Source organism: Felis catus, chromosome D3, assembly GCF_018350175.1.
Source record: "Felis catus isolate Fca126 chromosome D3, F.catus_Fca126_mat1.0, whole genome shotgun sequence".
Classification (NCBI taxonomy): Eukaryota; Metazoa; Chordata; class Mammalia; order Carnivora; family Felidae; genus Felis; species Felis catus.
The window spans coordinates 73350484-73377815 of NC_058379.1; the positions used below are offsets into that span (position 1 = coordinate 73350484).

At 34.7% G+C, this 27332-nt stretch overlaps 1 protein-coding gene across 3 annotated transcripts in view; it reads left to right on the forward strand.

Annotated features, from left to right (window-relative positions):
* CUPIN1 (cupin superfamily member 1) overlaps positions 1-27332 on the forward strand; it is a 62520-nt gene that overhangs the window by 688 nt on the left and 34500 nt on the right. For 2 of the 3 annotated variants that reach the window (XM_045041048.1, XM_006938916.5), the window contains exons 2-9: positions 139-234; positions 2598-2923; positions 3994-4782; positions 5101-5251; positions 8383-8485; positions 14532-14663; positions 15956-16026; positions 24659-25567. In XM_045041048.1, coding sequence (XP_044896983.1) covers positions 2641-2923; positions 3994-4782; positions 5101-5251; positions 8383-8485; positions 14532-14663; positions 15956-16026; positions 24659-24731 — 1602 coding nt within the window. In that variant the 5' untranslated portion in view covers positions 139-234; positions 2598-2640 and the 3' untranslated portion in view covers positions 24732-25567. Of the gene's footprint in view, positions 1-138; positions 235-2597; positions 2924-3993; positions 4783-5100; positions 5252-8382; positions 8486-14531; positions 14664-15955; positions 16027-24658; positions 25568-27332 lie in introns of those variants that run through there. The other variant, XR_006587570.1, reaches the window with a different exon arrangement.

The following is a 27332-nucleotide window of genomic DNA, read 5'->3' on the forward strand; positions in this document are numbered from 1 at the left end:
TTGTCGTTTAGCTGTAGAGTAAACAAAATTCGGTGTCGAAACATAAACCACAGAGCTGTTGTTTCTAGAAGTTCTTCATTGCGCGCGAGCTGTTCCTATTGGTTATTTAACAGTGAACATTCTGTTCTTGAATCAAAGGTAGTTGAAACTTGTTGCCATTCGTGTAACATTTCATTGTTCGGAATGATGGATTTCCTTTTGGAGATAGGAACGGAAGTGTTTACGGAAGAAATGGTAAGATACATGGGGTTTGCTTCCAAATAATCCTGTGGTGGAAGTGGGGAGAAGTGGGTGGATAGAAAGTTGGGGTGTGTGGGTGATTGTTTGAAGCAGGGTAATGGGTGCACGGGGGTTTATTAAAGTGTTAATTCTAGGGGCGCCTGGGTGGCTCAGTCGGTTGAGCGTCCAACTTCAGCCCGGGTCATGATCTCGCGGTCCGTGAGTTCGAGCCCCGCGTCGGGCTCTGGGCTGATGGCTCGGAGCCTGGAGCCTGTTTCCGATTCTGTGTCTCCCTCTCTCTCTGCCCCTCCCCCGTTCATGCTCTGTCTCTCTCTGTCCCAAAAATAAATAAACGTTAAAGTGTTCATTCTACTTTTGTATACTTTGGGGAGCTCTCCCCAATAAGAATTCAATTGTGGCTTTTCTTTCTGCCCTCCTATGAACTAAAATAAATGTTGTTACCCACTTACTGAGAACTGTAATCCAACAGCTTTACCTTTTAAGGGTTCGTTTTTGTTTTTTATTTCAAGTTTTTATTTAAATTCTAATTGTTTAACATATGGTAAGTTGGTTTCAGGTGTAGAATTTAGTGTTTCATCACTAACATATACACTCAGTGATAGTCACAGCAAGTACCCTCCTTAGTTTTTTTTTTTTAATGTTTATTTTTGAGAGAGAGAGAGGGACAGACAGACAGATACAGATCGCGAGCAGGGGAGGGCACAGAGAGGCAGAGACAGAATCTGAAGCAGGCTCCAGGGTCTGAGCTGTCAGCACAGAGCCCGAGGCGGGGCTCGAACTCTCCAGCTGTGAGATCATGACCTGAGCTGAAGTCGGAGGCTTAACGACTGAGCCACCCACACCCCACAAGTACCCTCCTTAAGGGTATATCACCCATTTAGCCCATTCCCTGCCCACCTCCCTGCATCAAACCTGTTTGTTCTCTGTACTTAAGAGTCTCTTACGGTTTGGTTTCCTCTCTCCTTTTTTGGTCCCTTCTCCTGTGTTCGAGTGTTTTGTTTCTTAAATTTCACATATGAGTGAAATTGTATGGGGTTTGTCTTTCTCTGACTTATTTCGTTGGAATAAGGGAGAAAATGTTGGGTCAAGCCATATTTACGTGAGAAAATTTAAACATCATTAGTGAAAGCGGTAAAGAAAGAGCACAGCTGACTTAGTCTAGCCATTCTTTGGAGGCCTACCAACATCACAGTATTCAGGGAAATCAGAGAGGCTAATTAACCGTTCTCTTCTGTTCTGTGGCTGCAAAGGCAGATGCATGCTCTAAAGCTGAGGCAGGATGCTGTTTTACTCTTCTTTAAATGGAAAACTTTCAATATTTTAAAGTCAAATTTGATAGTTATTAAGATTACATTAAAAGTTGTTCTAAGTTAAACATTCCCTAAATTATAGCCCAAAGTTGAACATACTAACTTTATAACATTATAGCATGTGTTAAGTCCTAGACATTAATCTTTCCTTTTTAGTACAGAAAAAAATCCATTTCCACTGATTTAATTTTTAAGAGTATCATATCGTACTGAAGTAACACCTGTTTGTTACTTTTTAGTTTTTCAAATGATCCTATTTGAAATAGATGCTATTATTACTACTCTAAGATGAATATGTTGTCAATTTCCAAATTATCTAAGTCTCTTTTAAAAGAAAGGTAGGTTGAATCTGTGTAACATAAGAAGTGAAAATGGTAAGTGTATTGCCAAAAATGAAGGTGAGAAAATGATTAACAATAACGATATTATCTTAGGAAGAGAGCATGTTGCTAGCTCAATAAATTTGTGGTTTATTTCTTTATAATAAATACAGTTAATTACTTTGTTCTTAGTTTTTTTTCCCCGAGGAAAGGGCTGGCTAAAGTTACGTTTTGGCATTTACAACATTAAAAGTGGATATTCTGTTCTTGCATCTTGTTTCTAATACCTCATTTGATGCCTTTAAAAATTTATTGAGCACCTACTATCTGCAGTGTATAATAGTAGGCTTATGAATTGAAAAATAGTCTGTATAGGGGAGTGTTAGGTATTGTGATGTCATAGAATCTATTCCCATAAGAAAAGACTGCTCATCAGTAGTTTTTAGGACTTTGAAATAGTGAGTACTCTTCTCTTGGTACTGTTCTCAGATAATTATGTGTACACAATTCCAGGCACATAGTAGGTACTCAATAAATGTTTTCTAAATCAATGATGAAGGAATTCACAATAATTATAATAATAGAAAATCAATGTGTATTGCCTAAAAATTATAGAAATGGATTTTATTTAAAGAAGATTATAAAAAGTTTACAAATTTAGTAATTTCTCTCTATATGGCTATTATTCCCTTTAATGGAACCTTAACCTATTGTTTTTGTATTACAGTTTTTAAGAGAAATGAATAGAAATAACCCATTTTGAGGAAGCCATGGCAAAATCAATTACAAAACACAGAGTTTGTTCTCGGGAATCTTCAGTATCTTCTCTGCTAGCAAGCTGCAGCCTGAGTGGTAGCAATTCCTCTAACTCTGATGGCTCTTTTCAATATAAGGATAAACTGTATAGTTCTGCCTCTCAGGCTCTACAGGCCTATATTGATGATTTTGATTTAAGCCAGATGTATCCTGGTGCAAACACTGGAAAGATTAACAACAATAGGTGTTCTGCTCATATGCCAGAATTCTCCAACTATATTTGTAAACCAAACAATGGTATGCTTTTATTTTGTGTGTGTGTGTGTGTGTGTGTATGTGTGTGTGTGTGTTTCCCCCCACTGATTTAAAGCATTTGAAAGATGTGTTGTAGCCTTGAAAAACTAGACACTTTTTTTTTTTTTCCTTTGGGGTAAAAATGACTTATGTAATATGGAGGTCTGGATATTTTTCTTAAATAATTCTGTAATTCTCTGGTTCTCAAGAATTTTCAGCTAAGATCTTCTTGTGACCTTGGAGGGGAAGCTGATGAATGTGACTAATAATAGCAGGTGGTTGATCCTAAACCCTTAAGCCATTTTATTTTAGCATAATGGAAAGAGCATTGACATGGTGGTTCTAGGTTTCATTAACTAGCTTGATGACTTCAGATAAATCTCAGTCTTTCTGAATTCATACTTGATCAATCCCAGTTGACGTGATAAGACTCTGTCTTCCTGATCTGTATTCTATAGGACAATAATATAAGATGTTAAGAGTTTTTCCTTGATGCAGTTCCCATGAAGACAACTTTGGAAAATGCATCTATTGATAACCCAGTTAACACTTTACTGAAGACTTATGGAATAGCCCTAGTATGAAAAATTTTTCATTCAGCTCTTAGAAGTATGTGAGCAATATATATTCCAGAAGACTGTTAGGACAGCTATTCTTTTTGTGTTAATGCTGTTGCAGGCTTAATTGGCAGAAAGCAAATTATTTTTCTACGTAGTTTAATAGCATATTTTTCTTCTATGTTGCAGCCAGTGTCGAGTGACTAATAATAATATGAGTGTATTAGTGCACTGGATAGGTCTAGATGAAAAAAGGTTAAATGGTAAATAAAGAACAAGGGAAAATTTACAGGTTGGAGAAAAAAATGTACAACTTAGTTAAAACAAATTGAAGAGATGTGAGAAAACACATTGTATTTCATCAACCTATACTATTTATACTTTTAATCAAACTTTAGTGAAGATAAAGGGAAGCAGCAAAAATGACAAATTCTTAATTCTCATTTACTGTTAATGTAATGAAATATTGTTGTATGTGATTGTGGGAAATAAACAGAACTATGCTTTGTTTTTCAGCTTTTGAAAATTTTGATCACAAAAAAAGCTCCTTGTCCTTATCCTGTAGAAGAGAGACTGTTAATGACATAGACTCCATTAGCCTAACAACTGATGATCTATTAAAACTTCCAGCAGATGGATCATTTTCTTTTGCTTATGTTGGATCAAATCATCGAATTAGCAAAAAAAAGAAGAAATGCATTGGAAGACTGAGTTCATCAGATACTGAGAAGAATAAAAATTTTCAAGAACCCTCCACTCCCATGTGCAAGGATAACTTAGTTACTCCCGTTGTATACACAAATATAAATGGAAAGCAATGTGGTAGGCTGAAAAACCCAAAACTTGTGAGTAAGACTAATAAATGCGTTTCTGAACCATCTTTACCTTTTTCCAAGAAATTGTCTTTCGAGGACAGTTCAGAACACAATCTTGAAAAGAATTACCCAAGATGGCTCACTAGCCAGAAATCGGACCTTAATGTTTCAGGGATAACTAGTATACCTGATTTCACCTACCCAGTGTGGCTACACCATCAAGACTTGCTACCTGATACAAATAGTCAAAGGATATATAAAATATTTAAAGAAGATCGGTGTTCCCCTAGACATAGTTACCAGGCACAAAGAACTTCTCGACTTATGAATAAATTAGATTGTTTTGAATATTCTTTTGAACCCTCAAACATTTCAGATTCCTTGAATGATGATAAAGGATTGATTAATGAATGTAAATGTGATTCTCAACATAGCCAGTGTCAATGTGAGAATCCACTTCTCCCAGGACAAACCAAAAAGCCATTCAGTGGTAATTGTTTTGTTTTATTTTTAAGAACCAAAGAAAGTGCTATAAATTTGACCTAATGTCTAGGAGCTTTTATGTTACATTCTTGATGTAATGAACAGATGATAAATCTTGAACACATAATGGTCTTCATTTATATATCATTTTGTGCCTAGAAAATGTCTCTTCTCCCCTTTTTTCCTTTGAAATGTCATTAAAAAATTTGTTACAGATGTGTGTATATTCTAAATTATCTGAACTCTTACTTGTTTGTTGCCTTTGAGATTTTGTTGTGCTCTGCATTTACTTTTTTTCTTGAATTAATTTAATCTTTTAAATTAGGTGACAAAATTGAATTGCTTATCCTGAAGGCCAAGAGAAATCTAGAGCATTGTGCTGAAGAGTTACCGAAGTCTAAGAAAAAGGATGATAGTCCTTGTTCATTAGATAAACTTGAAGCAGAAAGATCATGGGAAAATATCCCTGTTACTTTGTACGTAAGTTACAATGGAAAAAGTTTTTAGTTCTCCAAGTGAAAAATGTCATGTGAACAGTTAATTTATTTAAAAAATTTTTTTCAATGTTTATTTATTTTTGAGAGAGACAGCCAGAACAGAGGACGTGCACAGAGAGAGAGGGAGACACAGAATCTGAACCAGGCTCCAGGCTCTGAGTTGTCAGCACAGAGCTGGATGTGGGGCTTGAACTCACGAGCTGTGAAATCATGACCTGAGCTGGTCAGATGCTTAACTGACTGAGCCACCCAGGTGCCCCAGTTAGTTTATTTTTTACATAACTCTGTGATAATTGACAATTATAGTGACATGTTAATTCTATAGAATGTTGCCTTTGTGTTGTTTCTTTGAATTGCATTTTTCAGTTGTTACCACAAGATGGTGTAATGTTGCATGACCTTAGGCACATTATACAACTTTTGTCTTTATGTGTTTTTTTGTTACACTGTAAAATACTGATTTTACTGGTGAAAAATCACAACCAAAAGCAACCTATTTTGCAGATGGAAGAGTGCTATGAAATTCTTGTTTTCTTTTTAAGTTTTTTCTCCCTCTATATTCTTTCCATATATGGAGTTATGCAGTTATCCATTTTTTTCATTTACATTTTATTTTCTCTTAGTCGTTATTTTCCTTAAACGGTGGTGTTTTGGTATGGTCTATTGTAATACATTTTTGTAGTTTCTAATATTGTTTTTATTTGTGTGCTTAACCTTGTTACAACATGGTTTCTCAGAATAATTTAAACTGTTTACATCGATACCTATGAAAGTGGGTGTGGAGTAAGAATTGAGCTTAGGTACAAAAGCTTTTTTCCTTAGTGATATTATTGTCTGAACTCATAAGAAATGCATTCTTGGTAACCCTATATCCTGCCTTATGCTCTGATGATTTATTATCTTCTGTTGTCTAAACTTTCATTCTGTCATACTCTGTTATAGACAGAGTCTGTTAATTGCTGGATCCATTTTTGGATCACTTCTCAGTTGAACATCTTATTTTTTTTTTAATATGACACTTACTATAATTCTGGTTTGGAATCGTAGCTCTGTTACTTTTTTTGTCTTTGCTGACACCTTTACAAGTTAAACTGCTTTGTACAAGACCTTATATAAATTCTCTACTTGGGGCTGTTGTGAGGATTCATTTGATTAGAGAATATAAAGTACTTAGGACAATTTCTGACTTATGAGCTGTCTTGTAAATTGTTAATAGTGGTGATAATTATCCAGAATATTTTTTTTTCCTCATTTAGCTTCATTTCTCAATTGTTGCTTCAATAGTATCTTTATTTTTTGAAACTTGGGTTAATAATTAGCTCACTTAATTCTTAAACTTTTTTTCTAATTTCTTATTTTCTTGTCAGTTGGTCTTGGTAATTGTAAAGTACCATAGCTATAATATTTTACTTTCAATTGCAACCAACAAGAATGGGTGAGCAAATAGTATCAGAGGTGTTTAAGAATAAAATTTTTGAATGCTTTTAGTGTATTATGTAATTAGATACTATAATTTATGCTTGTATAATTATTATTGTAATCGTTGGTTTGGCCCAGTACCTTGCATATAGAAGTTGACTTCTGGAAGATTGAATTCATATTGTGATGGGTATGTTTGTGCTTAAAATGAATGATGGATTGTCAGAAGGAATAGACCTGACCTTAGTATGGTGTTGACAAATTATTGTCAATCTACCATCAAAACAAAAATTGACTAGGAAGTAGTCAAGGTAGTATACTGAAAGGTAGAACACAACCACAATCAGATAACTGCTTTTTTTTTTTTATTTAACATTTTTATAAGGGAAAATTTCCAAGAAATACAAAAGTAGAAGAATAGTATAATGAATTCTTATGTATCCCACACCCATCTTCAGTAATCTGGTAAATGCTTTTTGATGGTGGTAGATGGATGTGCAAACTCCTTTGGTAAAGAATGTGAGAAAAGACTACATGGGAGTAAGAAAAACCTCCTAGTAAGTTACAAATCAAAGGAGTCAATAATGAAGTGCTGCTAATTATTAAGAAAAAATTAGAATTGTGACATTTATATGTTAGGGAAAGATTCTTAGATATCTGAGTACTTGAGTTAGAAACACATTTTATGTTGATATATAAATAAGAAAGAATGACTTTGTTCTCTGTGACTAATAGAATTTGTTTTGGGAGAATTCTGACTTTTGCTGGGGTTGCCCTACTGTCTCTTGAAACATCAAGAAAGAAACTAATATTTATTGTGCCAGGTACATAGAGTTAATTTATGCAATACTTCTGTGAGATAAGTGGGACTACTAATGTAAAACTGAAGTTTAGGTAAATAAATTATATAAAGTCACATAGTGAGTGGGATTGAGGTTTGAACTCAGGAGTTTTAATTTCACAATTGATCTTTTTCCTACTATAATCTGTTCTCTTTATTAATGCCAGTTCTGGAGGGCAGGACCTGTTGCTTTGACGTGGAAGAGCATGTAACTATCATCCCAGTAGAAACTCATATATTTGTGGGGGTTTTTATTATCATTGGGTAACTGTTTATTTGGAAAAATGTACTGCTTATTTCACACAAATGAGCTTTTGGAGTGTAGCCATAGTTCAAGGCTTATTTGTTTGAGGACTAATGTTTTTACTTGATAGTTTTTTCTTAAAGCTTTAAAGGAGTGGCTCAGTCGGTTAAGCCTCCGACTTCAGCTCAGGTCACAATCTCACAGTTCAGGAGTTGGAGCCCCTTGTTCGGCTCTGTCCTGGCAGCTCATACCCTGGAGCCTGCTTCGGATTCTGTGTCTCCCTCTCTCTCTGCTCCTCCCCTGCTCACACTTGTTGGCGCGCATGTGCTCTCTCTCCCTCTTTCTCTCTCTCAAAAATAAATAAGCTTAAAAAATATATATTAAAAAAAAAAAAAGCTCTAAAGGAGAAACAAGGAGATAGGGAGGGTGAGATTCTAATATCAGTTTAGGGAGATAGGGAATCACCAAGCAAAATCCATATGAATTGTATTCGCATTGGTTGTTTCTTGGTGATTATTTGTATTTAAATGATAACCATTCAGTTATACACTAATTTTTATAAATTGGGAACTTAATTACTTTCTTGTATCCTTAAATCCTATTTAGCAAATCTCCTGTTCCTGTTAACTCTGATGATAATCCTCAACAAACTTCAAGGGCAAAGTGTACTAAAGGGTTCCTCGAAGATTTTTTAAATAATGATAATCAGGTGGGTGAAATTAAATCTTTTTAACTTCTTAAAAGAGGATTTTTTTTAACTTATTAAAAGGATTTATGACTACTATACAGATTTTAATTTCTGAGTTGTTAAAAAACAAACAAAAAAAAGATTCAAATCCCCTCTTCCTCAACATAAATGCATAAAAGCATCACTCCTAGAATTATTCATAATTTTATTTTAGTATTTTAAAGTAGAGGGACCTGGGATTGAATGCTACAGAGAGCTTAAATTATGTTTTTGTTTGTTTGTTTGTTTTTGGTTTTTTTGGACAATGTATAAAGCATACCATTATAAAGTAAGTTATATTTTCCCATAGGATGGTTGATTATTGAGAATTGTGTTTTTAACTAAGAAAAAATTATAGACCTCTTTAATTAAATAAAATTTTTTTTAATGTTTATTTTTGAGAAAGAGAGGGAGGAGGGAGGGAGAGAGGAGCAGAGAGAGGGAGACACAATTTGAAGCAGGCTCCAGGCTCTGAGCTGTCAGCCCAGAGCCCGACGTGGGGTTTGAGCCCACAAACTATGAAATCATGGCCTGAGCTAAAGTCAGATGCTTAACTGACTAAGCCACCCAGGGGCCACATAAATCTCTATAATTTAAAATAGGAAAATTATTACCCAATTTTGCAAAATCAACATATGTGCATCTTGCATGTAACCCCACAATAAAAAATAATGTGTATGTATGCACGTAAGGAATTATATATAATTTGACATAGAAATACAGCCATGGCTGTTAAATATTGAAACCATACTTTTGGGATCTTAAAATCTGGAAGATTTGGCAGGTTGAACACTCAACTGAAAAATTTAATAAACTGAGTTCCTTCGATGAAATTTACTAGAGAAAGTAGAGACTTTCATAATATGTTTGATCTTAGAACTTTGTGTAAGATACTATAGCAGATGTTGGGTAAGTGAAGCTTAATTATTAAATATTTATTTGATAAATATTTGAGGGCCAAGCACTTCTTTAGGAACTGTCTCCCCAGTAGTGAATAAGAGGGAGGAAATCCTTGTGTCTTGGATTTTTTATTCCACTTGGAGAGACAAACTAAACAAATGTATAGTATGTGACATATAAGGGAGTACTGTAAGTATTATAAAGAAACATTAGTTGGGATAGGAAAATACAGGTACAAGTTTAGATAGGGTAGTCAGGAATGATCTCTCTGTTGAGGTGATACTTGAGCAAAAATCTAAAATGAGTGAATAAGCCAGATATTCCTGAGAAAATAACTTTACATGTAAAAGTAATAGTAATTGCAGAAACCCCGAGGCAGAATTGTATTTGGCATGTTTAAGAAATACCAGACTCTAGTAGTGTAGCTCAGTCAGAATGAACAAGAGAAGGATGGTAAGATGGAGAGATAACCAGGAACCAGATCATGTAGCGTCTTACAAGTGATGGAATGAAGATTTTTATGTTTTATTTAGGTGAGATGAGAAGTCACTGGAGTGTTTTGAGTGGAAGCGTGAAATGATCAGATCTACATTCTAAAATATAAAATGGCAGCTATATGGAGCATAGACTTAAAAGGAGCTGGTGAAGGAGGAGCAGGGAACCTAGTTAGGAGACTTTTTCAGTCTTTTGGGATAGGATTGGCTTAGGGTGGGTACATTGGACGTAGTCAGAAATGGGTAGACTTGGCATATATTTTGAAAATAGACCTAGTAGGATGGAGATAGAATTCAAAGGATGAATTTAAGATGATTGAGCCAAGCAGCTAAAAGATCGGGTGATGCCATTTACTTAGGTAAAAAGCACTAGTAGAAGAACAAATTTGTAGAAGTTCTTTTAAGTTTGAGATGAATGAATGTTAAATACTAATCAGTGGTCCCTTTTCCCCTGCCAGTACACACACAATGTCACTACCAGGGTGTTTTTGTTTTGTTTTTAATAATTTTAGATGCACCCAAAATTCCTGTCACCATTCTTTCAGCTTCCCTAATGCTATCATCTCACATACTGTAGTATAATGATCACAGACAGGGAATTAACTTAGGTATAATTTTGTTATCTAAACTATAGACCTTACTCTAATTTCACTAGTTTCTCTACCAGTGTCCTATTCCAGGATTCAACATTGCATTTAATTGTCATGATTCCTTTTAAAATAGTCTTAAAAAAAATTTTTTTTTAAATGTTTATTTTTGAGAGAGAGCACGAGCAGGGGAGGGGCAGAGAGAAAGACACACAGAATCTGAACCAGGCTCCAGGCTCTGAGCTGTCAGCACAGAGCCTGATGTGGGGCTTGAACTCACAAACCATGAGATCATGACCTGAACCGAAGTCAGATGTCTAACTGAGCCATCCAGGTGCCCCCAATTGTCAGTTTTCATTAATCTGCATCAGTCTGTGGTAGTTCCTCAGTCTTCCCTTGTCTGTAATGATCTTGACACTTTTGAAGAGTACTGGTTGGTTATTTTGTTGATAGTTCCTCAGTTTGGGTTTGTCTGACGTTTTCTCATGATCAGAATGAGGTTATGCATTTTGGCAAGAATGCAATAGGAATCATGCTATGCCCTTCTCAGTGCATCATATCAGAGGGTTCATGTTACATTGATATCATTGATTTGTGTCTGATATGTGTCTTAGTTGGGCTACTTTAATAAATATGCCATAGACATGGTGGCTTAAACAACACACATTTATTTCTGTTGGCTGAGCAGTCCAAGATCAAGGTGTCTGGTGAGGTCCTGCTTCCCAGGATGCCATCTTCTCCACATAATTTCCCATGGCAGAGAACAGGGAGGAAGCAAGCCCTCTTGTGTCTCTTGGATCAGGGCACTGATCGCATTCATGAAGGCTCCACCCTTATGACCTAATTACTTCACTAAAGTCCTTTCTCCAAATACCATCACATTGGGATTAGACTTCAACATAAGAATTTTAGGGGAACACATTCAGTCCATAGCAATATGTTAAAAATATATTAATACACACAATTATGTTAATACTTGTGATGTTAACCTTGAACACTTGGTGTCTACTGGCTGTCTCTTTAGTAAAATTACAGTTTCCCCTTGTAATTAATAAATGTTGGAGATATTTTGAGACTGTGCACACATGTACATCTATATTTCTATATTTGTATATGTGTCATAGTTTATATGTATGTATAAAATCGTGAGTTTATACTTACACCTTTGACTCCAGTTCAGTCCTGCATGGCTTGTTTTAGCCTTTCTTGTTACTTATTTGTAACTTCTTTCTCCACTGGTAAGAATCCTATTATTATCCATAGTCTCTTAACTATTCGTTCATTCTTAGCATACATATAGTTTGACAATTGCTAATCCATATCCCTGTAAGGAACAAATTTACTAACTAGATCACATTATTTATGTATAGTTCTTTTTATCTTTAGCCTTACAATATCCAGTCAAATTACTGTTTTCCAAAGTTACCTTGGTTAATTATTTTCTTCCCAACCCTTCAGTGTGTTCATGTTGTTCAATTGTAATACTGTTAGGTTGTTAATTTTTATTGTACTTACTGGGTTTAAACCACATTCTATTTGGTTTAAATTGTTTTTTGAATATGTGAAACATTACTATAGTTCTGAGAGAGCTATACAATAAAGATATACTCCAAGACATTCACTCAAGTTTTAATGACGAGTCTCAGGACAAATTCTATCAGACATAACAACATTTATTAAATATTCATTAGTGAATTGCACAAATAGTTTATATAATCTGTTTCATAGTTTTCTTTTTGGAACTCTGATCACTAGTTTGCATGAAAAATCCACTCCAGGCTTTTGTAACCCTTATGGTTGGCATCAGGCAACTAGAAAAAAAATTTTTTTTTAATGTTTATTTTTTTAAGGCAGTGGCTGAATGCACGTAACTTAGAGATAATGCCTCAGGTCTGTTTACAAGAGTCAGGAGGATAAGGCTAATTGAATCCTTAATCCTTGTTTATTTTTCTTTATTTTTATCACTTTTTAAAATATTTGTTTATTTTTGAGAGAGAGCGCATGAGCAGGTGTGAACATGAGTGAGGGAGGGGCAAAGGAGGGGGAACAGAGGATCTGAAGCAGGCTCCAGGCTCTACACTGATAGCAGAGAGCCTGATGCGGGGCTCTCAAACTTATGAACTGTGAGATCTTGACCTGAGCCAAAGATGGAAGCTTAACCAACTGAGCCACCCAGGCGTCCCTATTTTTCTTTATTTTTTAAATTTTGGTGAAATATGTGTAACATAATATTTACTATTTTAACCATTTTTAAGTGTACAGTTCTATGCAGTAAGTACCTTCACATTGTTGTGCAGCCATCACCACTGTCCATGTGTAGAACTTCTTCATCTTCCCCAACTGAAACTATACTCATTAAATACTAACTCCCCGTTCCTCTTCTGCCCCGCCTCTGGCTAGCACCATTCTGCTTTCTGTTTCTATGAATTTGACTACTCTAGGAACCTTACGTGTTTTATTAGTCGCCTGTGATAACAAAATACTTTAGGCTGGGTGGCTTAAACAGAAATTTATTTCTCACAGTTCTGCAGTTTGGGGAATCTAAGATCAAGGTTCTAGCTGGATCTAAGATCAAAGTGCTAGCTGAGTCTGTTCGTGGTGAAGGCTCTCTTCCTTGCTTGTAGGCAGCTGCTTTCTCACAGTGTCCTTCCATGGCCTTTCCTTGAGCTGTCAGGTGTCTTTTATTAGAAGGACACTAATCCTGTGGTATGTAGGCCCTACCCGTATGACCTCATTTAACCTTAATTACTTCCTTATGGCCCTATCTCCAAATAATAGCTGCATTTGAGGTTAGGGCTTCAACATGAATTTTTGTTGGGAGGGGTACAGTTCAGTCCATGGCATCATGTAAGAACCATACAGTATCTGTCTTTTGGTGACTGGCTTATTTCCCTTAACCTAATGTCTTCAAGGTTCATCCATGTTGTATCATATGTCAAAATTTCTTTCCTTTCTTAGACTGAATAATACTTCATTGTATGCACCATGTTTTGTTTACCCATTCATCTGTGATGGATACTTGGGTTGTTTCCACTTTTTGGCTATTGTGAATACTGCTATAAATATGGGTGTATAAATAATCTGTTTTGAGTCTGTACTTTTATTTCTTCTACCTATATAGGCAGAAGGGGATCATAGGGTAATTCTGTGTTTAATTTTTTGAAGAATTGCCATACTGTTTTCCACAGCAGCTGCACCATTTTACATTTCTATATCCCATTTCTTATACTTTGTTCATGTAGTTGTGGAGAGCGTGCTTAACTTTGAACCTCTTCACTAATGAGATTCTATTTCTAATATTCTTGTGCTTGTCAACATCTTCCTCTAGACTTGAAGTTTAAATAGTATGTCAGTTATATTGTCTATACTGAAATATATTATTATGTGGTAGCTACCAGGACACAGCAGCTCATTTGAAAGATATAAAAATAATAGGTTGGTAAGAAGACTTGAAAAAAAGTTTTAAAAAATACCCCTTATGGATTCTCTTAAAAGAATCCTGATCATGTTATTTAGTGCTGCTGCCTTCTTTGGATGCAGGTAAGATCAGTTGATAATTGAGGTGTGAGTGTTTTTTTACATAGCAAGGAATGTGTGACCAATGAGTAAGTGAAAAACTAGCATTCTCTGTGTGAAAACATTTAAAAGTGTTTAGAGAATGCTGTATTTGAAATTCTGGTTCTTGTTCAGCTAATAACTAGCTTTATTTACATACCCGAGAAAGAGCATGTTGGCCTACCTGAGCTCTAAGGACCTTCCATTTCTAAAAATCTGTGATTTTAAATGTATAAATGAAAGCATTGCAAATGTGAACATGTACTGTTCATTTGAAAAGAGCAGGGACTAGAAAGGATGTGTCAAACTTCATGGTTGTCTCTAAATAACTTATCTCGCAATTGGGTAAGAGGAGGTGTTGAGTTACAATAATGACTTTTCAAAACACATTATTGATTTGAATTTTTGCATTTTATATTGTGGGGAAAATACAAAATAAAACTTTTTCCTCCATGAATTTGCTTGGTTAATCATTCATCTGTTTTATGTCAGAGCTGTACCCTTTCTGGAGGGAAACATCATGGACCTGTTGAAGCCCTGAAACAAATGTTATTTAATCTTCAAGCAGTACAAGAAAGTTTTAATCAGAATAAAACTGTAGATCTGAAAGAAGAAATTAAGCAAGTAAGCACAAACTTGATTTATGAATTGAGATCTGTGAATGTGAATTAAGATCTGTGGAGATACACGATACCTTCCCAGATCTTTTTCAGTTTGACCTCTAGTTTTATGTCAATAAACATGCTACATAACTCATGTTCTAGAGTTGTAATATTGTTATTTTTTGTAAAAATTAACTCAAATTTAATACTGTTACATTTCTGTAGCTGTGTACCCCTGAATAGATTATCCTCTTTTGTTCATGGTTATAAATATAGCATCTTGTTTAGATATGACAGTGTTACAATTATAGTTATGGAAGGATTGTAGGAATTGTTTTTTAATGCACTGCAACATTATTGGTATAACCCAACTTTTTGTATTTATATTTGAGGAGGCCTGGAAATCCTTTTCAACTTTGGACTTCTCTACATAACCTATGTCTCCTGAAGTTTTATTGTTACCATGTGTTTGACTTTTCTTATAGTTAATGTAAAATTTTATTTCAAAACCATTGTGTTTTTATGTATTTCCTAGGAATTTCAAAATCTCTTGGTGCTTTGGACTGCTATTCTATAGGGGTTGAGTTTTCTTCACAATAGTACAGTATTTACATAAAGTTTATATTCTCACAAGTCTGATTGTAAATTCTAATTCTGCCACTTAACTAGCAAGTGCAGTATTTGTACAAATCTCTTAACCTCTTTAGTTTTAGTTTCTTCTTCTGTAAAATGTAGTTGTTGAAAAGATAAATTGAGACAGACTATGTGAAGTACTTATATAGTGCTTGGCTCCTGATAAAAACTTAATAGCTGGTAAATACTTAATAAATATTTTTATTGTCATTGCTTTGTTATTCTTATTCAGTGGAGCTTTATGAAATTCAGTTTAAATTACAAATGAATGGGTCAGCTCTTGGAAACTGTCAAGCCTGAATTGTATTTCAATTTTTCTATATTTTAATGATTATTACAGTAACATATAGCGTGTAATCTATCCCTTTTTCCCCCTCCTGTTTTAGACATCATTGAGACATAACCTTGTTCATTATAGTCTTAATTTGAAGCCAAGGTTTTATTTTTATTGGACATATAATTTAGAAGCATACTTGAAAGATGAATAAGTAGTAGTTTTATTTTGAGAATAAAGAAAATATTTAATGGCATTACTTTACTGAAAATTATTTGCTAGAATTATTTCCTTGGAAATGCAGACTGTGTTTTAATGTTCTCATTTTTCACATACTAAGTAGCACTTAAGTTTATAGTTATATAATATTTTCAATATTTTGTTATATTTGGTGTTTTTAATAATAGGTTTCAGAAGACAATTTCTCTCAATTACAGTTGAAGGAAAGTATGGTTCCTATTACTAGATCACTTCAAAAGTAAGTATTCTCTACTAATTTCTTAAGATGTTATAGATACAAATCCATTTTAGTCATCTCTTTGAAATCAGAAGATTCCAGGAGAAATTAAGTAGTTCTAAGAATAGATAGACTTGATATTTTTAAAAATACTAATTTTTAATTTATATTCGAGTTAACATATATTACAATGATGATCTCAGGAGGAGAATCCAGTGATTTATCCCCTATATATAACACACAGTGCTCATCTTAACAATTGTCTTCCCTAATGCCCATCACCCATTTAGCCCATCCCCCCTTCCATAGCCTCTCCAGCAGCTCTCAGTTCTCTATATTTGTCTCTTACGTTTTGTCCCCCTCCTTGTTTTTATATTATTTTTGCTTCCCTTCCCTTATGTTCATCTGTTTTGTATCTTAAATTCCACATATGAGTGAAGTCATATGATACTTGTCTTTCTCTGACTAATTTTGCTTAGCATAATACACTAGTTCCATCCATGTTGTTGCAGGTGGCAAGATTTCATTCTTTTTCATTGGTGGGTAATACTTCATTGTATATATATACTACATCTTTATCCATTCATCTGTCGATGGACATTTGGGCTCTTTCCATACTTTGGTTATTGTCGGTAGTGCTACGATAAACATTGGGGTGCATGTGCCCCTTTGAAACAGCACACCTGTATCCTTTGGATAAATAGCCAGTAGTGCAATTGCTGGGTCGCCAGGTAGTTCTCTATTTTAAATTTTTTGAGGAACCTCCATACTGTTTTCCAGAGTGGCTGCACCAGTTTGCATTCTCACCAGCAGTGCAAAAGGGTTCCTCTTTCTCTGCATCCTCACCAACATCTGTCGTTGCCTGAGTTGTCAATTTTTAGCTCTTCTGATGGGTGTGATATGGTATCTCATTGTGGTTTTAATTGGTATTTCCCTGATGATGAGTGATGTTGAGCATTTTTCCATGTCTCTTCATGTCTTTTGCTCATTTCTTCACTGGATTATTTGTTTTTTGGGTGTTTGATAAGTTCTTTATAGATTTTGGATACTAACCCTTTATCTGATATGTCGTTTGCAAATATTTTCTCCCATCCTGTCAGTTGCCTTTTAGTTTTGCTGATTGTTTCCTTTGCCGTGCAGAAGCTTTTTATCTTTTTTTTTTTTTAATTTTTTTTTTCCAACGTTTATTTATTTTTGGGACAGAGAGAGACAGAGCATGAACGGGGGAGGGGCAGAGAGAGAGGGAGACACAGAATCGGAAACAGGCTCCAGGCTCTGAGCCATCAGCCCAGAGCCCGACGCGGGGCTCGAACTCACGGACCGCGAGATCGTGACCTGGCTGAAGTCGGATGCTTAACCGACTGCGCCACCCAGGCGCCCCCAGAAGCTTTTTATCTTGATGAGGTCCCAGTAGTACATTTTTGCTTTTGTTTCCCTTGCCTCCTGAGACATGTTGAGTTAGAAGTTACAGCATCCAAGGTCAAAGAGGTTTTTGTCTGCATTCTCGAGGATTTTGATGGCTTCCTGTCTTATGTTTGGATCTTCCATCCATTTTGAGTTTAGTTTTGTGTATGATGTAAGTAAGTGGTTCAGGTTCAGTCTTTTGCATGTTGCTGTACAGTTTTCCCAACAGCACTTGCTGAAGAGACTGTCTTTATTCCATCGGATATTCTTTCCTGCTTTGTCAAAGATTAGTTGGCCGTACGTTTGTGGGTCCATTTCTGGGTTCCCTATTCTGTTCCATCGATCTAAGTTCTGTTTTTGGTCAGTACCATACTGTCTTGATGATTACAGCTTTGTAGTACATCTTGAAGTCCAGAATTGTGATGCCTCCAGTTTTAGTTTTCTTTTTCAAGATTGCTTTGTCTATTTGGGGTCTTTTCTGGTTCCAGACAAATTTTAGGATTGTTCCAGCTCTGTGAAGAATGCCGGTGTTATTTGGATAGGGAATGCATTGAATATGTAGATTGCTTTGGGTAGTATCAGTATTTTAACAATATTTGTTCTCCCAATCCATGAGTATGGAATATTTTTCCTTTTACTGTGTGTCTTCTTCAATTTCTTTCATAAGCTTTCTATAGTTTTCAGTGTATAGATTTTTCATCTCTTTGGTTAGGTTTATTCCTAGGTATTTTATGGTTTTTGGTGCAATTATATATAAATGGGATTGAGTCCTTGATTTCTCTTTCTGCTGCTTCATTATTGGTATATAGAAATGCAACTGATTTCTGTGCATTGATTTTATATCCTCTGATTTTGCTGAGTTCATGCATCGGTTCTAGCAGTGTTTTGGTGGAATCTTCTGGGTTTTCTGTACAGAGTATCATGTCGTCTGCAAAGAGTGAAAATTTGACTTCCTCCTTGCCGATTTGGATGCCTTTTATTTCTTTGTGTTGTCTTGATTGCTGAGGCGAGGACTTCCAATACTGTGTTGAATAATAGTGGCGAGAGTGGACATCGCTGTCGTGTTCCTGACCTTAGAGGGAAAGCTCTCAGTTTTTCTCCATTGAGGATGATATTAGCGATGAGTCTTTTGAATATGGCTTTTATGATCTTGAGGTATGATCTTTCTATCCCTACTTTCTTGAGGATTTTTATCAAGAAAGGATGCTGAATTTTGTGAAATGCTCTCTCTGCATCTATTGAGAGGATCATGTGGTTCTTGTCCTTCCTTTTATTAATGTGATGTATCACATTGATTGATTTGCAGATATTGAACCAGTTCTGCATCCCAGCTATAAATCCCACTTGGTCATAATGAATAATTCTTTTAATGTATTGTTGGATCCAGTTGGCTCATATCTTGTTGAGAATTTTTGCATCCTGTACTTGGTATTTTTAAGCTTCATGGAACATATTGTTTAATCCTCAACTTTTCTCTTAAACTTGTGCTATTTCCTTTAATGTGTTCTTAAGACCTAATGAGATAACCTTAGATGCCTAAATATAATGGATATGAGTGGCTTAGAGAGATTCTCTTTTCATTTGTGTAACAGCAACAATTTGACATAGTATTGTTAAGGATATCATGGAAGAACAACTTGTTTATGAAATGTGTTTTTATGTATTCCCTCTAGAATACATATAATAATGATAAATCTGTCATTATTTGATATCTCTCTACAGAAACCTAAAGTGGGCATAATGTCCTGGATATAAAGATAGGTCTAAATGCCTTGAGTGGGTTAATCCGTCTGTTTTCTTAGTTACATTATCTTAAGCAAAAAATGTGGAGATGAATGCAAATCTTTCCTATAGTCATGGTATTTGCAGAGGGAATGGTATTTATTTATTTATTTATTTTTTCTTTCATAATTGAGTTTTTATTTGTTGTTCCGAGGATCAGTACAGACAATTCAATTTGTACATAATTCTTACCGTATGTACCGAAAACCTAAAAAACCATGTAGCTGTGGTTCTTTTCTCAAAGTTATTCCAGTGACCTTCCAGCTTAAAATTTGGAGGCAAATTTCCCTTAACAGTGTATCAAGTACCGGTATCTTCAAATGTTGATATGCTGTTATATATCACATTAATTCACAATTTAATGTCATATACGCTACATACTCAAATTTTCAATCTTGCACAGCACATTAACAAACTTACTAGGAAACTGGACTACCACGAGGAATGGTATTTATTTATGGGTTTGGTTGTGTGAATGTTGAGTGCCCTCAGAAGATGGAATACTGAGCTTTAGGAAATGCTAAGATTGAAATTTTTTACTTTAGTAACTCCATTTCACTTGGCTAGAAGTGGGGCTAAACAAATCTTGTCTACCTTTTGTCCTTCAGAATGTGTTTAGAATTCTGTTATCTAAGGAAGTGGTGGAAAAGTGAAACACTAGACATGTAAACTTTTGACTCTAATTGCCGTGCTGTTTATGTGTATGTACGTGTATGCACACAAACTTTTTTTTTTAACTTCCATAGTTTAAAAATATATGCATGTATGATTTTTTCCCCTGTGACTTTATAATTTATAATTTTCTGGGTAGAAATAATGCTTTACTTTACAGTTTGCCATAGTATTTTGGTATAGTATTCCTATCTGGTAGGAGTCCGTAAATAATGATAGTAACACTTTTTGAACACTTAACCAAGTGTCAGTGTTCTTAGTGCTTTTGAGTAATTCATGTGATCTTTACAACCCTATGAGGTTGTATTATTTTCATAATTCAGATCAGGTAATAAAATTCAAGTAATTAACTTGCCCAAGGTTATATAACTAGTAAGAGGTAGCACTGGGTTTCAAATCAGATGGTCTGATTCTACAGCCTATGTTGTTAACACTCCTCTTATTAATGATAGTGGTACATTATCCATTTGGACTGGTGCAGGGCCTCAATTGATTATCTAGTATAAAGACCTCATTCTGCCTTAAAATTTAAATTAAGATGACTTCAAGCTTTCCATGTTTCTTAAAAGTATTTATATTGAACTTGTGTTATAGACTTAAATATGTTTTCTAAGTACATAGCCTGGAAGATGTTTTTGTTGGTGAAAATGAACACTGGGCCATAAGTAATTAAATGAACACAAAAATTGATACTGATTGTAGGGGCACTTTTACCATTAGCTGAAAGTTTTTTTGGTAGTAGTAACTTTTTTTTTCTGGCTTAGACGATCAGTAATCTTGACTAGATATAAAATGCCATTTTCAGAGTAAGATTCATGTTTGCAAATGGCTGTTAGCTGTTGATTCTGTTAGATTAGCTGGGGCAATCTTGACTTGGCTTTTACTTTACATTTCAAAATTATTATCAGTAAAGTACTGATATGAAGTAAGTTTAAACTTTTAAAAGTATGTTAGTACATGTTTTCTTTATTTTTAGTGTGTAGATTATTTTAAGGACAATTTGAAATTCAGATTTTTCTGGTTCGGTTTATGGCCATCTTTTCATATTTTAAAATAAATAGACTCAGCTTTTTCAAAAGTTGCTGATTATACCTTGGATGCTTTAATGACCTTTCCTAGGATGAAAATCCTATTATGTCTCTCTCTATCCCTCAAATAAAAGTTCTTGTTTTTAATAGTTTGACTGCTAACCAGTTTTAAAATGTCTTTCATTAGGCTCAGGAAACACTAAGCTCTTAGTATGGGTTCTGTTTACTCTGTTGGACACTCAGTTTTCTTATGTTCTTTCATTAGAAATAATTGCTCTCTAGGAAGATTCATTGGACCAGAAGTATAAAAGACTGAGTAGCCTAAGATGTTATTTTTTTCCAGAGGGATTTTGCTTTGAATAGGAATCTAAATTGTAATTGTTTTTTATCTTTATAATTCTTAGCTTTGTTTTATGCATTTACATATTAGGAACTTGATAAAAACGTATTAACTGAAACCTCGAAGAGAGAAATTTGCCATCTTTAAGCAAATGAAAAATTGTAGTTTTTGAACAGGGGCCTTTTCTAGAACCTTGTATGTCATGTAAGCCACCAGCTACTCTGTCTAGGCTGGCTGTGAAGAATGAGCGATAATTGTATTGCTCATACACTATAAAGGTGAGCAGTAGGAGACGATTGCAAAATCATCAGTCATCCAAAAATAATTTGTACTGGCTTTAGAGTATATTGCTTTATATATAATTTGGAAATGAATGTGTAAGATTTTATGGTTTTCAGCAAGTTAAAGGCCTTGCTGTGAAGATTTAATGATAGCTAGAAAGTTGTCCTGTTTCTCACTTCTCTTTTCCCCGCTGTTTTCTGGTCTTCATTCTATACCAGAGACAGATAGAATTAACCTCTCAGATTGGTAAAACATGATCCTAGAGCAAAAATTTTTCTTTATACTAATGTTCTCTGCTAAGATCTAGGGAGTGGTAGGCATTTTGTTTAGTTGTTGCTGGATGTGAGCCTGAATATAGGCCAGTAAACATAATACTTAAGAACAGCCAGTATAGCAGTACTAATAGAAAACCAGAGGCAAGGTATCAATGAGTAAATTAAAATACAGTTTGATTGCTTTCATATAATCAGTCTGTTATTTTCTCTTGGCTCATTGATCGATACATTCTCATAATAAGACATGCATCTTTTAAATTTCAGTTTTTAAGGTGAATGACTATTCAGTGTTGTAACATAACTCTTAAATTTATATTTTTCCCATTAGCTTGCTTTTTCACTTTTTTAGAGAAGAAACTTGAGTAATTTCCTTATATAATTTTACCCCATGCTTCTCCCTACACAGACCTTTGAAATAGCAAATCACTTTTGGTGGCCTCTTCTCTAAGTAGATTGACTGATTGATTGTCTTGTTCTAAGCAGGGCAGATAGAGGTTAAATGAAAGGAATGAAAGGAAATGAAAGCTGTTGTGTGTAGCTGAGGTAGGGGGACTGAAGAGTTCACATTACCGCTTAGCTTTTTCATTCATTCCCATCATACCACACCCCTCCCTTCCCTTCCCATCCTTCTTCTTTCTCCCTAATATTGTTTTTTAAAGACATAAAATAGGACTAGGAAGGAAACCAGTTATACTGAGTTATAGTTATGAAAATATTAAAATAATTTCTAACTGCTAATTTCTAAAATAAATTTCTAATTTCTAAATTTCATATGCTTCTTACTGCATTTAAATAAGACATTTAAAATACAGGTAAGTTAAAATTCATTTAGTAAAATGGCCTTTTGCGTAACTTAAATAAAAGCATTAAACCATGATGTGGTCTTTTACTTAACGTTCACATGTTGATCAGCAAACGGAGAAAGGGAATATTGGAAAGCACCAGTGGGTCACCACTGAGACTTCACTGTTTGCTGGATGAACAACAAGGCTCAAAGTTGTCTAATAGTTGGCCAGTTATGTCATATGAACTTTTGGATTGTAGACAGAAGGACTGAGGTTACATGTGTAGTACATGTGTTTAGTAATTAATGTAATTTTGTAACTATTATATAACTATTGTAATTTTGAAGCCGTGGTGACTATAAAAGAAATTTTGAGGTACTGCAATGACTATAATGTAATAGAAAAGATCTCTGATTTCTCTGGCATATGAGGTCACAGATTTGGGTCTGTTGTTTGCATTCATAATGGAAGGAAATGCTAATTTACAGGTAGCATTTAGTGAAAATAAAGATGAGAATATTTTCCCACATTAAATTTTGTAGATTCCATAAATGCAGGGGATCTGTGGCCCTCAGAGTTGTAAATAGATAAGATTCTAGCCACTTGTCCCTCCCTCCCTCCATCCCTTCCTCTCTTTCTATTCTCCTCCCTCCCTTCCTTCTTCCCTTTCTATTTTACTTTTAGCAATCACCGCACCCAGTGTGGGGCTTGAACTCACAATCCCGAGATCAGGAGTCATAGGTTCCATTGACAGAGCCAGCCAGGTGCCCCTCTTTCTTTTGAATCATAGGTTGTTAAATAATAAGCCTGAAAAAAAGGTAGATCTAAGTCCAAAGTATATTCACAGATTATCTTCTGTCTCATAAATGTGTGTCTCTAGGAAGAAAATAATTCTTTAGGTAAAGAGATTTTACTATAGGATGTAGAAATGATAGAGTCTAGTTAATTTTACCTCTGATTGCTTGGTAACTTTGGGTGAGTTATTGTCATTTAGTTGATGAAGATACAAATCTCAAAAATTAACTGAAGTTGCCAAAACGGTGGCAAAATCCAGATTCTTAATGTATTTGAGTAAAAGTGTCCAAGAAGTAGAGTACAGGGAAATAGATATAATGTAGTAGTAAGTAACAGTACTGGTTTCTTCCATCCCTTTGTCCTGGGTAAAGTGAAAGATGTATTTTATGTAATACGTACTTACCGAACCCCAAACCTGTGTTAGAGACTGTAGAACAGGCCATTGTAGTCACCACCTTTCAGCTCACCTTCGAAATAGTAATTTCTGTTAGTAAACAGGTTAGTGCACATCATAATTGCTATATTACTTGCTTCTCTTGGTCCCTTATTAATAAGAGGTCTGAAATATTGTTGATTAACTGATGTTTTCTGAGTGGTCCTTGAGGTTCTGAATGAGTAATAGGGAGGACAGACTGGAAGAATATTTTTAGAGGAAAGTTAAGGGCTTCTTTTTTCTTAGTTTGTTTGAGGGATGATTACATTTTGTCCACTGAGACCTGACCTAGAATTTTAGCTTTGTTTTAGAGAAAACAGATTGTTGATGTAATACCACGTAATTGTCATTTGTTTCCCCCCATGCTCAATAAAAATGAGTTTTCCTCAACTGTGACTGATATTTCAGTGCTATTTTTAAAATTTTAGCTATCTTAAATGTACATCTTAATGAATATACTTTCTTTCTTAAATAACATACACTGTATTCCAAAAGAAAGGGTGTAATTTCACAGTTATTGTGAAAATTACATGAAGAATGTATCTTGTTAAGTGTGATACAAATAAACCTATTATTAAAGTTCTTGGCAAACTTTCAAAAAAAACCCCTTGAATGTCAAAAAATACATATTTTTAAAGTAAGTGTTTATAGAATTTAAATTAATTATTTTAGCCTTCAGTTACTCAGATCTCAAGGTTTTATAAAGAAAAATTCCAAATGTTTGGTACTTATTTACAAATCATTTCTCATACTAATTTTGAAGTTAATAAACAATGTAATCACCATTTGTTGCTGTCTGCATTGTCTGCTCAGTCTTTAATATTGGTTTATAATGTGTTTTGTACTTTTCAATGAAGGGCTTTGCACCATTTATCTCGCCTGAGAGACCTGGTTGATGATACCAGTGGGAAACAGTCACCGAAAACATGAAGAGGAAAATAAAACATTCCAACCAATAAATAGTCACCACAGAACAAAAATGTATATTTTTCCTATTCCTTAAACTAACAAAGAAATTATAACTCATACATTATTCTGTGATTGGTTCAAATATTATATGTTTTTTTTAAAAACCAAACTTGAAAATGTGCATAGATTTTGTGACCTATTCTCATTTTATGCCAAAATGCTAGAATGTGAACTTGAAGGACCCACACTGTGTCCTACAGTCTGATTTTGGTTTTCAGGCCAGCATATGTCCTATATTCAAAGGTGGATGATTTTCGTTCTTGAAGCTTACGTGGATTTAATCTTCTTGAACATCCTCATCATTTTATCATCTGTTTCTGGATTATTAACAAACTCTTCTTGGTTTCTATCCAAAATCTCTTAAGTAGACTTTTTGATACAATTAACATCTACTTTTAAGTAGCTTAAAGGAATATCAAAGTTGTTATGGTGTATCTTATCCATGTAGAGTATGTTACTTTTAATTTTCCTAAGTATTTAAGATATGTTGTATTTGCAAATAACATTAATTTAATGATGGGGTGACGCACTGCTAAAGGAACATTTTATGTTGTGAAATCCAAGAGAAAACCTCATTTAATTGATATTTTGATTTTGATTCTGTGTAAGATAATCTTGGTCTTGATAGCTTACAAAGCATTTCAGGGGTGTATATTTGAGAATTTAATATTTTGGTACTGATTATTTCCCAGACTTTAGTTTTGGGGTTAGCTCAAACTAATAAAAGCTATGAGATCAGTGACCAATTACTTCATGCAATTTGACAAATAAAATGAATATGGAAAATCCAAAAGCAACTCTGTATTATGAAGCTATTTTGTAAGAACTGAACTTTCTTTAAAGCAATCTGTAGTCTAAAGTCTGTCTCTAGCTGGAACTGAACTGAGCTCTGTAATTTTGCATTTTCTACCAAGTAAACTTCTAATAAGCAAGAAAGCTTCTTTACCAACAACACTAGGAATTAAGTCATAAAGCATATTTTAAAAGCCTGATGAGGGGCGCCTGGGTGGCGCAGTTGGTTAAGCGTCCGACTTCAGCCGGGTCACGATCTCGCAGTCCGTGAGTTCGAGCCCCGCGTCAGGCTCTGGGCTGATGGCTCGGAGCCTGGAGCCTGTTTCCGATTCTGTGTCTCCCTCTCTCTCTGCCCCTCCCCCTGTTCATGCTCTGTCTGTCTCTGTCCCAAAAATAAATAAACGTTGAAAAAAAAAATAAAAGCCTGATGAAATGAAAGAATATCTCTGTGTTTATACAAATAGTACATTTTAACATGTCCAAATTGTAGCATCTTTGTTAAGTAGTTTTACTGTCAGATAGGAATTTCTAAGTACATTGTGTTGAAGAATTTTTTCCCCCAAATATAGACCTTTGCTATAGAACTTACACATCAAAGACTATAGAGGGAACGTTGTCATTTTTTTTTTTTTTTTTTTTTGACCAAGGAGTCACCACCATGCAGTTGTTTTTCCCCAGTTTGAGAGTCACTTGCCATTAAGTTTGTTTTGTTTAGTCTGTGGAGGTATTTCTGACATCAACATTCTGTTTTCTGATTATGATCTTCTGCTTTAAAACAGTTTGCATACACTCAAACAAGGCATTACTTTGATGATGAAAGTACAATGGATGTTAAAAATGTGGATTTTAAGTAGGTGAACATGAAGCCAATTTGGGTTGATCATGTTCCAGTTTAGCTAAATCTTCTGTTAGACAAATTCCAATGGAGGCAGAAGAGATGAATATATCATCAGGTAATAAACTTCTAATTGCATATATGTTGATCAGACCTAGTATTTAGTATTTGCCTATAAAACATTTCCAAAGAGATTCTGCTATAATGACTGAATCGCACTGATTTGATTAGTGCTGCCATTTGCAAGAAAATAGCTTCAACGCTAAGTAAAATAAGCCTTCTAAATTTTATAACTAATATTTTAAGAAACGGTTGATTCTACTCGATTATACTTACAAAAGGGGTATTTTACGAAAGGGGTATTTTTCCTTTGTGTTAAATATGGAAGCTTAGTCATTTTATTTTTTTTTTAATTTCTTTTTTCAACGTTTATTTATTTTTGAGACAGAGAGAGACAGAGCATGAACAGGGTAGGGGCAGAGAGAGAGGGAGGCACAGAATCTGAAACAGGCTGCAGGCTCTGAGCGGTCAGCACAGAGCCTGATGCGGGGCTGAAACTCACGGGCCGTGAGATCATGACCTGAGCCGAAGTTGGACACCCAACCGACCAAGCCACCCAGGCGCCCCTAGTCATTTTAACCTAAAATATAAATTAACTTTACTAAAGTGATTCCAACTTAAAAAAAAAATGTATAGGAGAGTCAACTAAGAAAAATCTAAATGATAAATGTTCATGAAATTTGCTACAGAATTGATTAAATTACATGTTAAACATTTCAGTATTTTTTGAGTTTTCCAGGAGTGAGAGGAAGGCAGCAGTATTAAGACTGCTGAATTGGAAATTTAAAGAAGATAATGAGCACAATTATAGGTTTTAAAAGTTGCAGTGTGAATATAAATTTTTATCAACCCCTTTCTTTTAGGTGTATTTAAAA